Source organism: Condylura cristata, unplaced genomic scaffold (assembly GCF_000260355.1).
Source record: "Condylura cristata isolate star-nosed mole 26May11 unplaced genomic scaffold, ConCri1.0 scaffold00003, whole genome shotgun sequence".
In the NCBI taxonomy this organism is placed as follows: Eukaryota; Metazoa; Chordata; class Mammalia; order Eulipotyphla; family Talpidae; genus Condylura; species Condylura cristata.
Genome location: NW_004567104.1, coordinates 32,470,438 through 32,484,880, shown reverse-complemented (window position 1 = coordinate 32,484,880; position 14,443 = coordinate 32,470,438). Strand labels below are relative to the sequence as shown.

At 51.2% G+C, this 14,443-nt stretch overlaps 1 protein-coding gene across 1 annotated transcript in view; it reads left to right on the top strand.

The window, feature by feature from the left end:
- The window catches only part of PDIA5 (protein disulfide isomerase family A, member 5), a 75,001-nt gene extending 65,417 nt beyond the window's left edge, over window positions 1–9,584 (top strand). Inside the window, exons 12-15 of the mRNA XM_012734595.1 lie at window positions 2,238–2,308; window positions 2,802–2,962; window positions 6,339–6,469; window positions 9,361–9,584. Coding sequence (XP_012590049.1) covers window positions 2,238–2,308; window positions 2,802–2,962; window positions 6,339–6,469; window positions 9,361–9,521 — 524 coding nt within the window. The 3' untranslated portion in view covers window positions 9,522–9,584. The remainder of the gene's footprint in view (window positions 1–2,237; window positions 2,309–2,801; window positions 2,963–6,338; window positions 6,470–9,360) is intronic.
- Window positions 9,585–14,443: the final 4,859 nt, after the last annotated feature.

Sequence of the window (14,443 nt, the reverse complement as noted above, 5' to 3'; positions counted from 1 at the left end):
AATAAACTTATAAAATAAAAATAAAAAAATAAAATAAAAAGAAACAGTGGTTTGCTTTGCATGGCAACGGCTGGCTTTGCATCTTCTCTTCCCCCACTCCCACGCCAGCGCCTCTACCTTCCCTGGCCACGGACCCTGCTGGCACTAACTTGACAGCGCCGTTCTTATCCTAGTTAGGAGAGTGGACGGTCAAGGGAGCATCATTTGCCCACTTACCCCATCATCCACAGAAGCCACTCGGGTTCTTCTGAGACCTGCTAGGTGTCCTCCCAATGCACTGCTGTGCTCAGTCACCCTCACTCACGTCCTCACTTCCTCCTCTCCAGGGCACACTGCTGGGCTCCTTAGAAGCTGGAGTGTCTCAGCGCTTCCTTTTCTTGAGGTCTCGTGATGCAGGTTGAGCGTCTTTACTCCGCCCCAGTCAGAGGAGATCAGTCTTGGAGAGGAGGGTGGGGATGGCCACCTGTGGCAAGACGCAGGGAACTGTCAGCCTGGAGACAGGCCTGGGGCATCCCTTTAAAAGTCATAGTGCTTTTTCATCAAGAGCCAAAAAAGAAAAAATAATAATAATAATAAGCCAACATGTTTTATGTCGAGTCAGTAGACTGTTTCCGGGGATGTTCCATTTTCGCCTGAGCTAGAGATTGGTGTGGATGGACGCCTGAGCCTGGCCACCTGAGGGGACACACTGGGGGTTATTCTTCTGTGTGTCCCTGGCTGGGGATCGAACTTGTGTTGCAGTGTCTGCCGATAGCTGCCCAGTTCTGAGACTCAGCCCCTGTGCTACCAGGGAGGGTCCTCATGGTCACTCTTGAGGACCTGCATAGAAGCTTTGTATGATGTTGTCTTTGTGGGGTAAACACATTTCAGTTCTTGACAACTAACTTAAAAAAGAGCCTTTTGTAATCTGGTTGTTTAAAAGTGACAAATAGTTGTGATAGGGCTGAATGTTCACTCCTGGAAAGTAGTATTCTTATATCTCAATATCATGATGACCTTAAATGTCTAGTTCATGGGGGTGCCATGTGGATTCTAGTCAGACCATGAACCCTTAAAATCAAATGTGACACTGTGTATATTTCTAGAAGTAGGTTTTACTACTTTCATTGTGATTTTAAAAAATGTCTTACTCTGGGGGAGTAGAGTGCATGAGGAGGCAGCTTAATGACGTCTGTCATGGAGATGGCAAGGCCAGGCAGCTGCCCATCCAGCCTGGGGACCATCCTTTGGGGGTTCAGGAGCTCAGCGGTTCCAGAGGAGGCTGTGGGAACACAGCTGAGGCCCTTGCCTTCCTGGGTCTCTGGCAGTGGGATTCCACCCTGCTAATGAGTCTGTTCTCCTCTGTGGCTGCCTCACCGTCTCCATCTGTCTCTGTCCTTGTCACTCCACATGTCCTGCCACTTGCCTCGTCCAAGAAATCTTCTCAAATCCCTGTCACCCTAGTTGTTGTTACTGGTTTTTTAAATTAGGTCTGTACTTTTCATTGCTGACCAGTAAATGAGTACTGTGTGTCTATTAAGTACCTCTCTTGCCTCTTGGGAGAGAAGGCGGGATGACAGTGCTGTGGCCCTGGGAAGCACATTCCAGCCAGCTGGCTTGGTCTCCGGCCCAGCTCTGTGACCTGTGGCTGCATATGTCACCTTGGCTCTCGGCTTTCTCATTTGTGAGTTGGAAATAATGTTGGTTGCTACCTTGCAGGGTGATGTTTAACGTGCTTAGAGCAGTGCTTGGCATACAAAACCTAATAGGGTATTTTCAGATGGGGTTAGTAATTGTTTCATTTTTGCCTCTTGGACCTCCTTCCCGACCTCTTAGTTGATTAGGTAAAAGATTTCTTTTTCTGGGGCCCTCCCTGGTGGCGCAGCGGGTTAAAGCACAGCACTAAGAAGCTAAAGCCATTTCAGCATGAGTTCGAACCCTGCCCGCCTTGGAGGTGACCCACATGGCGCGGCAGATCGCTCCTGCTCCCCTCCTCAGTGTGCTTCGTTGATCTGCCTGTTCTGCTCCCCACTCTGTCTTTGGGGAATCCTCTCACTGCCCCTGCACCTCTGGCCTGTTCTGTATGAATAAATAAATCTTTTTAAAAAATATATTTCTTTTTCTGAACTGACGTTCATTTTCCTTTGCTCTGGAGTACCCCTGATGTCTGGGGAAAGGGCTAAGCCATATTACAGAGGTGGAGACATCACTGGAGCCTGTAGGCCATGGGAATAGTCACTCTTGATTTCTTCCCACAGGGTGTGGACACTGTAAGAAAATGAAGCCAGAGTTTGAGAATGCAGCGGAAGTCCTCCATGGAGAAGCAGACGTAAGCTTCCTATCCTCCCCTTCTCCCACCATTCTTTTCTACAGAGTCAGTGGTGTGAATCATTACAGCTTCCCTCTGCAAGTCTTTGAGAAGCTTTCTGGAGGTCTCTGGTCCTTCTGCGTCCCTGAGTAGACGTGCCTTAGTCAGACATGGGGAGGGCTCTACCAAGGATGGAGAGGTGTAGAGAGACAATAGGGTCGTGGCTCCATACCTTTCCAGGCGACTTTGGACCGGCCATGGCTCTGGGGTGAGGCCCCAAGGGTTGACCTCTTTGTTCTGGGACCCTGGATATGGGGAACAGCTCAGACAACCCAGCCTCATTGGTAGGGCAGATTTAAAAGTCCAGTTATTCCCTTGGGTTTATGAGCTGGCGCCAGCTACCCCAGTGAAGTTCTGGCAGGCCTCTTGGGTTGGGGGTTGGCACCTGGGCTTCACTGTCTGCCAGCACCGCGTCTGAGGCTGTCATGCATGGTTGGCCTCTCCCCCACCCCAGAGCTCTGGTGTCCTTGCAGCTGTCGATGCTACTGTCAACAAGGCCCTCGCAGAGAGATTCCACATCTCTGAGTTTCCTACACTGAAGTACTTTAAGAATGGAGAGAAATACGCAGCGCCCATACTTAGGACAAAGAAGAAGATTATTGAGTGGATGCAAAAGTAAGTTTGTTCTTCATGGTACACCGTGACTCCTGGCTGCTGGTCTCTGGAAACACCTTTGAGGAGATGGTGAACCTTAGGGGGCGCCGACCCCCACTCAGGACCAAGGAAGCCTAGATAGATTTGACTTTGTGCCTGAAGCTAGCTCTGCCCTGCTAACACAGGTCCTCTCCCAGCAGCTCCCTAGAGGCCTCCATGGGCTGTTTCTTCAGCTCCAGTAAGCTGGGATTCTTTCCCCCTCTCTGAGCCCTAGGTTTTCTGTGTATATTTTATTCCAGCCCCTTCAATGGAATGTGGGAAACACACAGCTCTTCACATCAGTGTTGCACTCATTTGCTTCCAGGTTTGCTAATGGTTGACTGGGCCTTTGGTAGTATCCTGCCTGAGATTGTGGGTGAGAATAAAAGTTTCAAGAGCCCCTTCAGCTGGTCATTGGTTTGCTAGGACTACCACAACAAGTAACACAGCTGGGCCGCTTAACAGCGGTTTCTCCTCTCACAGTTCAAGAGACCACAAGTCTGAGATAAGAAGTTGACAGGATTGGCTTCTTCTGAAGACCTTCTCCTTGGCACATCTTCTCCTCTGGGTCCTTATAGGGTCTTTCCTAAATGTCTGTGCCCAAATCCCATCTTAGAAGGTTGCCGGACATTTTAATAATTACCCCTCTAAAGACCCTATCTCCAAAAATAGGCCCAAGTGACCTTAGGATTTCTATTTCGAGGACCCCTATTCACCCAAGGACTTTGAAACCTGTATTTCTGACATTGCCGTGCCATCACAGATGCTGTAGGAAATGGAGGAAGTCTTGGGCCATGCAGTCGGGATGAAACTTAATAATAGGATGCAGTTAAATAGGCTTTCTCCTGCACACACTCCTCTACACACATACACACACACACACACACACACACTTGCTCATATTCACACACTTGAATATTCAAGAAAATTTCCCCACTTAAGTACTGAGGGTAAAATAAAATAAAAGAAGACATCTCAGCCTTTTCATAGGTTCCTGTGTGGCATAATGATGCCCATGTAAGAACCAAGACTTTGACATCACAAAGCAACATGAGAACCATGAAAAATGGCAATGTTGTAAGATGGAGTTCCTTTTTAAGACACTGGTCTGCAAACTTTTATGTATATAAGCATCATCTAGTATCAGGGTGCTTATTTAAAGTTCAAATCCTGGAGCTGTTATCCCTGGTGCTTTGATTCAAGAAGTGCAAATAGGATGTTCAGCCTGCATGTTTTGAAAAACATCAGTTTATAGAATGGGGAGCCAAGTTACCCATAGGTTCAGGAGAGGCCCTGGAAGGGGTGATCAAGCTGGTGAGATCCTGGTCTGGGCCCCTTCTACTCTGTCCTGCACATCACTGAGGGTGGACTCTAAGAGTAGCCGCACCTTTGTTGTAGGGGGCAGAGAGGCGTGATGACTTGCCTCAAAAGACACGAGGTTCCTGCTTCTCCGGGTCCTCTGGGGTCTTGAGCAGAGGACCAGCACTCTGTTCACACTGCTGGTCCAGCCTCACTCTGTGATGGGCTGGTTCACTGGGAGAGCTTGAAACAGGTAGAGGTTTAGGCATAGTCCTTGGTTAGAGAGCTGGGAAATTAGAAGCTTAATCTCTGCTGATCTGTGCTCAGGACAGATCACGGCTGGCCACAGATAGTGAGCACCAAGGTGGCTGTCCTTTCTATGCCTGCCTGCCTGCTGCTGAGCTCCAAAAGGCACTGAGGGCAAAGAGCACGGATTTGGGGGTCTGAGAGACCCCCACTCAGCTCAGGACTGACCCCAGCCATGCACTTACGGACCCTCCAGGCCCCGGTTTCCTGTCTGTAAAGTGGAAACCGTACATCTCCATTGACTTGCCTAGAGAATTTGTGGTAGATCAGACTGTTGTGCTTATTAGTACAGTGGATGATGTGAGAATACTCAGAGGAACGTCTTTATTTTTCATGCCAGCTTTCATGTGAAGCTTTAACCAGTAGCTCACCACTGAATGATAATACCTGCCCAGCTTTGCAGAATGCTTTTGCATCTGGTAACCCATTTCCTCCTGAATCTACTGAGGGTAGATATTTTATACTATTTACTTGATGAAGAAACCTAGGTTCATCTTGGTGGAGGGCCATCCCTAGAGACAAATAATCATTCCTTTGGGTTCGGAAAGAAGCCTTCAGGCGGAACGTGAACAGCAGATGGCTCTGAGATGGATAGTTGAGACTTGTCACCCAGAAGCAGGGTGAGCAGACGGCGTCTGGAGAGGCTGATGGTGTTTCCAGGCTTGCGCACAGGTGGCAGCGCTGTGGGTAACTGAGCTGTGCCTGCCAGCAGGCCTGCCTGGGAGAGGGAATTCAGGTTCCAAACAGAGCAGAAAGGTCAGGCAGGCGCTGACAACCTCTGAGCCAGGGCTCGTGACAGGGAGCCTGGAAGTGAAAGGAAGAATACGGGAAGGGAAGTGGGGGGGTGGGGGCAGGGGAGAGGTGGGAGCCGCCCAGGGTGGCGCATGCTGCTCTGTGCTGGGCGCAGGGATGGAGAATTCAGGAGAGGGTATCAGGCCACCAGATACACACCACTCCCCAAAAACAATTCTCAGAGAAGGGTGAGAGAAATGTGATTATAGGTGGGGTGGGGCGGTGGGCAGTAAAGGCTGTTGAAAGCCCCTGGACTCTATTTGTGTGAGGCAGGGTGGAAAGAGCCACTGGACGGGGAGAGACTGTTAAATGATCAAGGCCTGTTGAAAGACTGTCATCTATTAGAGCGGATAGGCTTTCAGAAACAATCAGTCTTGACAAAAATAGCTGTTCACATACACCCTCCCTGCTCTTCATCAGGCTCCAGGGAAGTAAGTATTATTGTCCTCATTTAACAAAAGGAAAACTGGAAGTTCATAGGGTTAATAACATATCTAAGGCTACATGGCCGCTAGGTCTTCTGGATTTGAACTCAGATCCACCTCACTCCTTGGCCCAGGCCCTCTGTACCTGAACAAGGGCTCAGGAGCAAAAGATAAGGGAGAACCCTTTAAGGTGCCTAAGAGGGAGGCAGTCAGGGTGCAGAGGAGCTTAGATGCCTACGGCAAGGAGTGAACACCCCACTCCTGAGGGGATGGTCCTGCCTAGAAATAGGCTCAGGTCTTCCATACCTTCACAAAATGCCTTCTTAAAGGTGTCTCAGAGGGAATCAGAATAACTTAGCGGGGAGCACAGATTTGTTCGTGTTTAAACTGAGGTCTTACAATAGACTTCTAAAAAGAACACGGAGGTGTCTTCGTGTGTGCTCCCCCGTGTATGTGTGTGTGTGTGTGTTGGGGGGGGTGCTTACTCATTCACCAGCCTCTGCTTGTGACTGTCCCCTCAACCCTTCTCCCTGCAGTCCCGAGGCCCCTCCACCCCCAGAGCCCACCTGGGAAGAGCAGCAGACCAGCGTGCTGCATCTGGCAGGGGACAACTTCCGGGAGACCCTGAAGAAGAAGAAACACACTTTGGTCATGTTCTATGCCCCTTGTAAGTATCGGGGCCACTCACTCAGGGGCAAGGTAGAGGAATATGGCCTGACAACTCTGGGCTCAGTTTGTTTTCCTGATTTCATTCCTGGTCAAGAGATCCTTCAGATTCCACGAGCTCCTCTCTTGGCTCTGTCAGGTTCTTCTTTTTTTTTTTTTTTAAGGCCTATTTATTATTTATTGATGCTTATAGAACTGGGGTACAAGCCAGAGGTACAGGAGCAGTGAGAGGATTTACCAGAGACAGAGTGGGGAGCAGAACAGGCAGACGGATGAAGTACACTGCTGAGGGGAGCAGTGGGCAGGTCAGGAGAGGTCTGCCGCGCCATGTGGGTCAGCGCCAGGGCCAGGATCGAACTCGCACTGAAGCGGCTGCAGCCAGCTTGCAGTGCTGCGTCCTAACCCATTGCACCACCACGGCAGGCCCTCCGGCAGGTTCTTTTCCTCACTCTGGGAGACCGTTCTCATGTCAGTCCCGAAGCCCTCTACTCCTGTGTATGGCAGAGGCCTCAGTCTTCCTGTGTCCCTGGGGTCTTCCAGGCTGCCTGCTTGCCTCCTGGCCACTTCCTTCTAGCCCTGGACTCCCTCCTCCTCTACAGGCCCTGAATACGCTTTTAAATCTTGGAATTTAGCAATGTGGGCCTTTGTCTCTTCTTCCATCTCTTTCCTAAGCATCTCTGCCTGGCCCGCTATCATTGGCCTTCCAAGTGGCTGCGAGGCCGGCCACGGTGGAAAGCTGTGGTGTAGGTTCAGGCACCTTAATTCCAAGCCCTCCCCCTGCCTCTGTTTTAATCAACACTTAAGCTGAGGAAGCGACTGACTCATCTGCTAACATAGGTGTTTGGGGCCTCTGTTTTTTGTGTAGTCCCATTTTGAAGTTGTGAATTGAGACTTAAAAGAAAAGACTCAAATTTCCCACCCTTCTGTTGCCCTTCTCTCTCTCCCCCAGGTTACAGCTCAGCTTAATGGAGTGGGGATAATAAAAGCTGCACTTATGGAGAAGCCAGGCAGCTCAATCAAGTCATAAACCCGCTGGATTGTAGCCAGCCCTCCTGTTTGCACCCAGCCTACCCCCACTTTTCAAGTGTCAGTAATGCTTAATGTCTCTTCTGCACTCTCACTATGTGGCGGGGTTCTCCTGACCCCGCCACCCCCAGCCTCAGACCAGCCCTCAAACCACTAACATATTCCTCTGTCTTTGCCTTTTCCGGTCCTGGGGGACCTCGGTTTTGTTACAGAGCTGCTTGCTGTCCTCATCTGTCCTTGGAGTGTGCTTTGAAGGCTGAGTGGATTTTAAGAAGTTAACATCTTCCATCAGGGCAGAGTGGGGCACAAATCTGAGACCTGGGAGGCCCTTGCTTGCCCAGGGCCTCTCACAGAGCTCCTCCTTTCTCTCTGTCACAGACTGGAGGGTACTCAAGTGCGAGCTTTCTCAGCAGTGAATGAGAAACTGGCCATAGAAGTAGAAGTCCTTGGGCAGGTACTGGGTCGACTTTGGAGAGTCCTGTTGAGCTGCTTCTCCCTTCCTTCCCCCAGCCCTCTGGACCTGAGCAACGGACTTTCTAGCTCTTCTGGACTGATGGGCTTTCATGGTAGATAGGAAGGCCCCACTGGTTGCTGGGACAGATGTGTTCCTAAATCCCAGGGATTCTGGGGTAGAGCCTCCTACCCTGTTGGGGTGCCAGTGAGGTCTCTCCCTCTGTCAAATAATAGCTTTGTGCAACATGGTGTCTTGGGCACCAGAAGCAAGGGTAGGAGGCCTGGCCCTGCCACACCTCAAGTCATGGATCACGCCAAGAGACCTCTCCAAACGAAGCGCATTCAGGCCCAGGTCCCTGGTCAAGAGTTTGGCACCTAGAGTCTCCTGTCTAACTTACTGCTCTTCCCTGAACTCTGCACCTGACTCCTGAGCTGTGTTCATGAGCTGGTAAAAAGGGGCAGGAGACAATACAAAGACAAAACAACCTTTTAAATTTTTTCAATGTTAATTTCTCATACAAGATTCCTCTGCACTTGAACAAGATGTTAGAAAATCAATTTTATAATAAAGGCTTCAAATAAAAATAAAGGAAGGAAAAGGGAGAAAAGCCTCAATGATAAAAATAATATATACTTATAATATTTAGCATGTAATTTATATTATATATAAGGAATATAAATACTAAGAAATACTGCCCTTCTCTCTTCCCCCCAACCCCCTTGCTCCCCAGTCACTACACAGATCTCTGCTGCTGCTTTCTTTTCTCCTGTTCTGAGCCCCCTCTGCTCGGAATATTCTGGCATGGTAACTGCCCATCTTAGGTCAACATGGCTGAGTCTCTAAAATTAGAATCTTCTGTCCTGTCCTCAGTCTCTGCTCCTGTGGCCCAACTCTGGAGGGCTCCCTACTACAAGAGGTGGTGCCTTCTTTTTTTAAAGACCCAAAATTACAAAGTCTTGCCTCTTTTGGACCACCTTACAAGCATCTTCCCACCCTTTCTGTAACAGCCTCCCTTCCTGAGCACACATCCTTCTTTTCTAACTACGAGTTCCCTCTCCACCCTGGGCCAGGTTCTTCCTAGCCCTGTGGCTGTCCTGTGTGGAAGGAGCTTGTAGAGCAAGCTGAGTGGGCTCCTTCGCCCCAGCCACTTGGGCTGGGTGAATGATGGGAGACGTGGGGTGGGAAGAGTGAACTCTGGGATACACCAGGTGGCCGCAGTCAGAGCTCCAATGAAGTCCTCGTCCGACAGCAGATGCACAGGGTGGTGGTTTGCACTGCAGCGTTGATGTGTGGACCCTGGCGTTGGGATGGACATGGGCTGGGGGTCAGATGAGAAGGGGAGAAGCTCCTGAAAGGTTTCTCTGAAGACTCTATCAAGGCCCTTGGCAACATTCTCCCCTTCTTCCATGCAGGGTGCCCCCACTGTAAGAAGGTCATCCCGCACTTTACTGCCACTGCTGATGCCTTCAAAGATGACCGGAAGGTAAAGACACCCCTCCGTATCTCTTGTCCTGCCGCCAACTCTGCCCTTCCGTTCCTTCCTCCCTTCTGGTCATGTCCCCTTCCCAAGTAGATTCTGCCGGGGATTCTTGGAACTGGGATTTTTCTTAATAAGGTGGGATAGAGCAAGCTGAATTTAATAGCAAAATTAATTTAATGGGATACACAGAGGCATCATAGTCCTTCCTCGGAAGGGAGGATACCATCTACTTAGTGTATTTTTGGTGTTTGAATCCTTTTACAGTAGTAGTTGTGGTCACGCATTACTTACATAATTAAAAATACAAATAAAAATGTCTAACAAAAGTCAGCTGAAGGCGGCATGGGGGAGGAGAACAGCACGGCTTCATCCCTCCTGAGTGAAAGGCTCCTGCAGCTGCCGGCTGATGAAGCATAAAATTAACAAGCAGGAGCTGCAGATAGGATTAGAGTTGAGGGAGTACCCCCCCCCCGCCCCCCAGAGCCCACAGTGGCGGGCACCTGGGCCTGCCCCCCACGAGGCCCCAAAGGAGGGAGCCCCCCCCCCCCGCCCCCCGCCCCGGGACTTATCCCCCAGGCCATTCTGATAGTCAGAGCAGTGCTGGCAGAGGTGTGGTTGGTGGTACTTGGCTGCTGCCAAACTGTGTGATCTGGGGGAAGAGGTAACTCTCCAGGCTTGGAGTCCCCTTCCCCAGAGTCAGGGCGCTAATCCAGATTATCTCAAAGACTCTCCCCAGCCTGACACCTGGTCGTAAGAACCACTCCCCAGACAGGTCCCGCGCGCACACACACAGCCAAGCCCAAAATCACACCAGCTCTTTCTTCTTTTCCTGGTAGCTTCCTCCAGTGGGGCCAGGGCATGCTGGATGCACGTGCCAGCACATCCTTGAGTGTGCCAGAGGTGGAGCGTGAGAGCTGGTTCAAGTCATCAAGCCTGGGGCACAGGCTTGTGTGTGGAGAGTGCGGACAAACTGGGGACGCAGAGCCTGGGTCCTTTCCCTGTACTCGGGGAGCCCCATAGTCACCCATAAGCCCTGGAGGTGCCATTCTGACATGACTCCTCTTCCCAGCTGTGTCCCTGGGGCCGCTGCCAGTAACTGCCTGGAAACACTGTCTCTGGGCTGGGGCGCTAAGGTTGCTGGGTGGCAACTATCAGATCATAGTGTCAGGAATGTGTAGTTTTTTAAAAATATTTATTTATTTCTGCTTACACAACTAGGGTACAGGCCAGAGGTGTGGTGGGTGAGAGGATTTACCAGAGACAAAGTGGGGAACAGAACAGGCAGACTGATTGAAGTGCACTGCTGAGGGGAGCAGCGGGCAGGTCAGGAGCAGTCTGCCACGCCATGTGGGTCAGCTCCCTGACCCACTTGTAACTTGTGCTGCAGTGGCTTCGGAGGGAGAGCTTCATAATGTGGTGCTTTAACCTCTTGTGCCACCAGGGAGAGCCCAGGAATGTATAATTTTTAAGAGCAGTATCTTGTGCTGCCCACAGGTGGGTGTTTGGGCACTACTAGCCTCCCCGCCATTCCTGCTCATAAAGTGTCAGGCCTAGAAGCACTGTGTTACTTGACCAGAGCCACCTAGTGGGTCACTGTCAGCCAGAACTGGGTCTCCTCACTCTCAGCTCTTCCTGATACCCTCTGCTGCCACTCTTAGGCGAATTGTATTTTTTTTTTTTTCCACCTAGAAGCCAGTCCCTGCTCCTTCCCCAATCAATATGCAGTTGGTTGTTCACTTCCATTTCCATAGCCAAAGTCAATATTAGCTCCTGCAGAGATTTATTTTACTGAATCAATAAAGCCATGCGAGGCAGCTCATATTTTAGCTGGGGAGCCTCCACCTCCTCCCAGGAGCTTCCTGGGGAACTTTAGCAGTCGACGCGCTGGGTGGTGAAAGAGCTGCACACTGGCACTGTTGAAACGAGGCCTCATGGAAGGGGCTGTGGAAGAGGAGAACCCGGGGAGGACTGCAGGTGCTGGCAGCGCCCAGAAGACCCCTGGGCTCGCAAGATGGGGCGCATCTCTCACGGCACATAAAGTGTCCCCCGCTGTGACGGTGGGGGTGGGAGACAGTGGGAGCAATCGCTTGATCCTAGCCAAGTGCTGAGGTCATATCCCAGGAGGGGTCCCTGGAGGCCGTGGGAACCCTTCCTTTGTGATTAGCCGTGAGGCTGCTTTAACTGGGCTGGTTTTACCACTGTCCTTCTGGAGGAAAGGTCCCTAAGAGCAGGGACCACCTCATTTATGCTTGAATTCCCCGGTCTCGATCCCTGAAACCTCTATGAATATTGACTAAATGAAGGAGCAATAGCAGATTTGCTATTTCCTGAGAGCTCTTCTCCCACTTAATAAGCACAATGGCACATGTCTTCACAATAGCCCACACAATTAGGTGGTACTGTTCCTCTCCCACTTGACAGGTGAGAAGACTGATCTCAGAGAGGTTAAAGAACCATCCCAGATGGGAAGGGACAGTGTCAGAATCAAATAAATAGATATCATCAGAGCTCTCCCAGAAATGAACTCAGGGCGTGGGGTCTCACTTTCAGGGAATTTATTTGAGGGGTGGTCTCTGGAGCAGACAAAGAGGTGGAGGAAGGGAGACCAGCTTAGGAAGGAGGTAGAGCAGGCATGAATGAGCAGATGCCTGTGTGGGACAGTCCCTGGGGACATCACTAGGAAGCTCTGAAATATTAAGGACTCCTGAACTCAAGTTCCATCTGTCACCAGCCTTAGTTCTAAATCCCTGCAGCCCAGACTTACCAGTGCCAGGGGCAAGTGCTTACAGAGGGACAGGGCAGGGCACTGACAACCCTCTGCCATGGAACAGATCTGAAAGTTACAGGTGTATATTCTGTGCTTCAAGGGAGTCGGAACAAATCATGAGTGGGTATGAGGGAGACAGGCGTTTAACAGGTGCAGCCGGGGTCAATGGGGTTTATTAGATGCTCTTTCCAAAGCGCCTAAGCACTTACTTAGAGAGGGCCACTCTCGTCTCTTCTTCACAGAAACTGGGCACAGAGGAGCTTTTGCAGCTAGAAGTAGCACTGTGTCTGCGGCTGGCAGCTAGGTGAGGTGATTCAGAAGAAGTACACATTTTTAATTTAGTAGATTTATAAAGCCATACACTACATTTCCCACAGCTCCGGGGCATGTATACAAATTAAGTTCATAATTTAAAGTGGATGCAGGGAGAGCAGCAGCCAGGAGCCGTGCTCCCCGCACACTCGGAGTAGCAGAGGCCGCCCGGCCACAGAGCGCCCACCGCGGCCTGGCGTCGCCCTCTCTTCCCGGCCAGGCCCCCGGCTCCTGCACGGAGAAACAGACCCTGTGGTCGCCCAGGACCATCCGCTTCAGTGTTTCGAGATAACTCAGACACCGCTGTCGAGGGCGAGCTGAAGGTTCTCAGCGGAGGCCAGCCTCCCAGCCCCAGTGAGTTAGGTGCTGGACATCAGCGAGTCGAAGCTGCCCGAGGGAGCCCCGAGTTGCCCGTGAGAAAGCAGGGCAAGTGCCGTCAAGTCTGGCTTTTAAAGAGAAGCTGGAACGTTAAACATTATATAAAAATTCTGGCTTTTTTTCTGAGTTGGCAGCTAATTCAGATTTTTTTTTCCAACTCTATGTGGGCCAAATAAAGCAGGACTGAGAGCCAGACATGGATTGTGTGCAGTGAGTTTGCAAACTGCTCTAAAATGTCTTACTACTCTAGAGAATGTTACATCCCAAAGAGGTGGAAGGGACGTGTGGGGCGCGTGAGGGGGCAGATGTGACTCGCAAGTAACCAGAATGCAGGCCGCACCCATTCTTGCTCTGCGGGTCCCCGGCTCACCTGGTGGTGAGGTCAGTGACAGTAAACTTCCTGCCGGTGGCCTGTAGGACGTCCCTCCTGGAGAGAGGGCCTCAGAGCAAATGGAATAGCCAACAGCCCAGAACTGGGTGAGGCGCGGACCCGGAGGCCTGGTAACAGTGCAGTCTGGGTTCCCGAACAGGCTGCTGCCTCGGCGCTCTCGCACTCGTTCCTCGCTCCTCGTTCCTGGCCCTTCTGCTAGGCTCTTTCTTTGGGCCTCCAATTGCCTCCTTATCGCTCAAGTCTCAGATCAAAGTTAGCTCCTTAAAAAGTTTCCTAGGCTATCCTGGCAGAGATGTCTTATGGACTCACCCTCTTGAGTTTCTTCAGAACACCCACTCTTTGGGATCTGGGTGATCTCATTTACATGTCTGCTAACTGTGTTCCATCAGCGAAAGGCCTTTGACAGGGTCGCCCCGTGCTCGCAGCATCCAGAGCAGGCATGGCACCTAGGCGCCCCGGCCGAATGCTGCTGGGTCTCACCGGAGCCGGCCCCTCCTCTGCGTCACGCCTTGCCATTAACTGCGCCTTTCCCTCCTTCCCTGGTTTGTGACCTGCAACAGGAAAAAAGCTCCCCATGTCTGTTACACCTTATTCTGAGAACAATAAAGAATAAGGAAAACTTCCCAGCATACGGGGTTTGTTAGATGAGCAAGAAGAGGCAGCATCCAATTTGGAAGCTGCTTTCTGACCAAAAACATCTGTTGCTGTAGTTATCCTGAACTCTCCTAGCTCCTGAAGGGTGCTCCCCTGGCTGGGACTTGGCCTCCGCGTCTGGCCTCGGCTCAGATGGGAGACGGGGCCGAGGACCCCGACTCTGCCCTCCAGGATCTCGGGGCCTCCGACTGCCTCCATCATGCCCCCCATCACGCCGTGGGGCTGTCCCCTGCCCTGCTACCTGGCCAGAGCTGAACCTCTAGCAGGGAAAGCTTGGCGGAGAAAGGGGGGAGGGTGGCATGGAGTGGAGCGGGGGCACAGAAGGCCAGTCGCATTTAGCGTGTCCTCACCACGGACGGTGTCAGGTCCTGGGCCGGCTCGCCTCACCTGCAGTCTTCCTCATGATGTCCTGATGACCCAGCTGTCGTTATTACCCCACTTTACAGATGAGGCAATTAAGGCACCAAAAGGCTTGTCATTTTTCTTAAGTTGTTTTTTATTTTTTAAAGATTT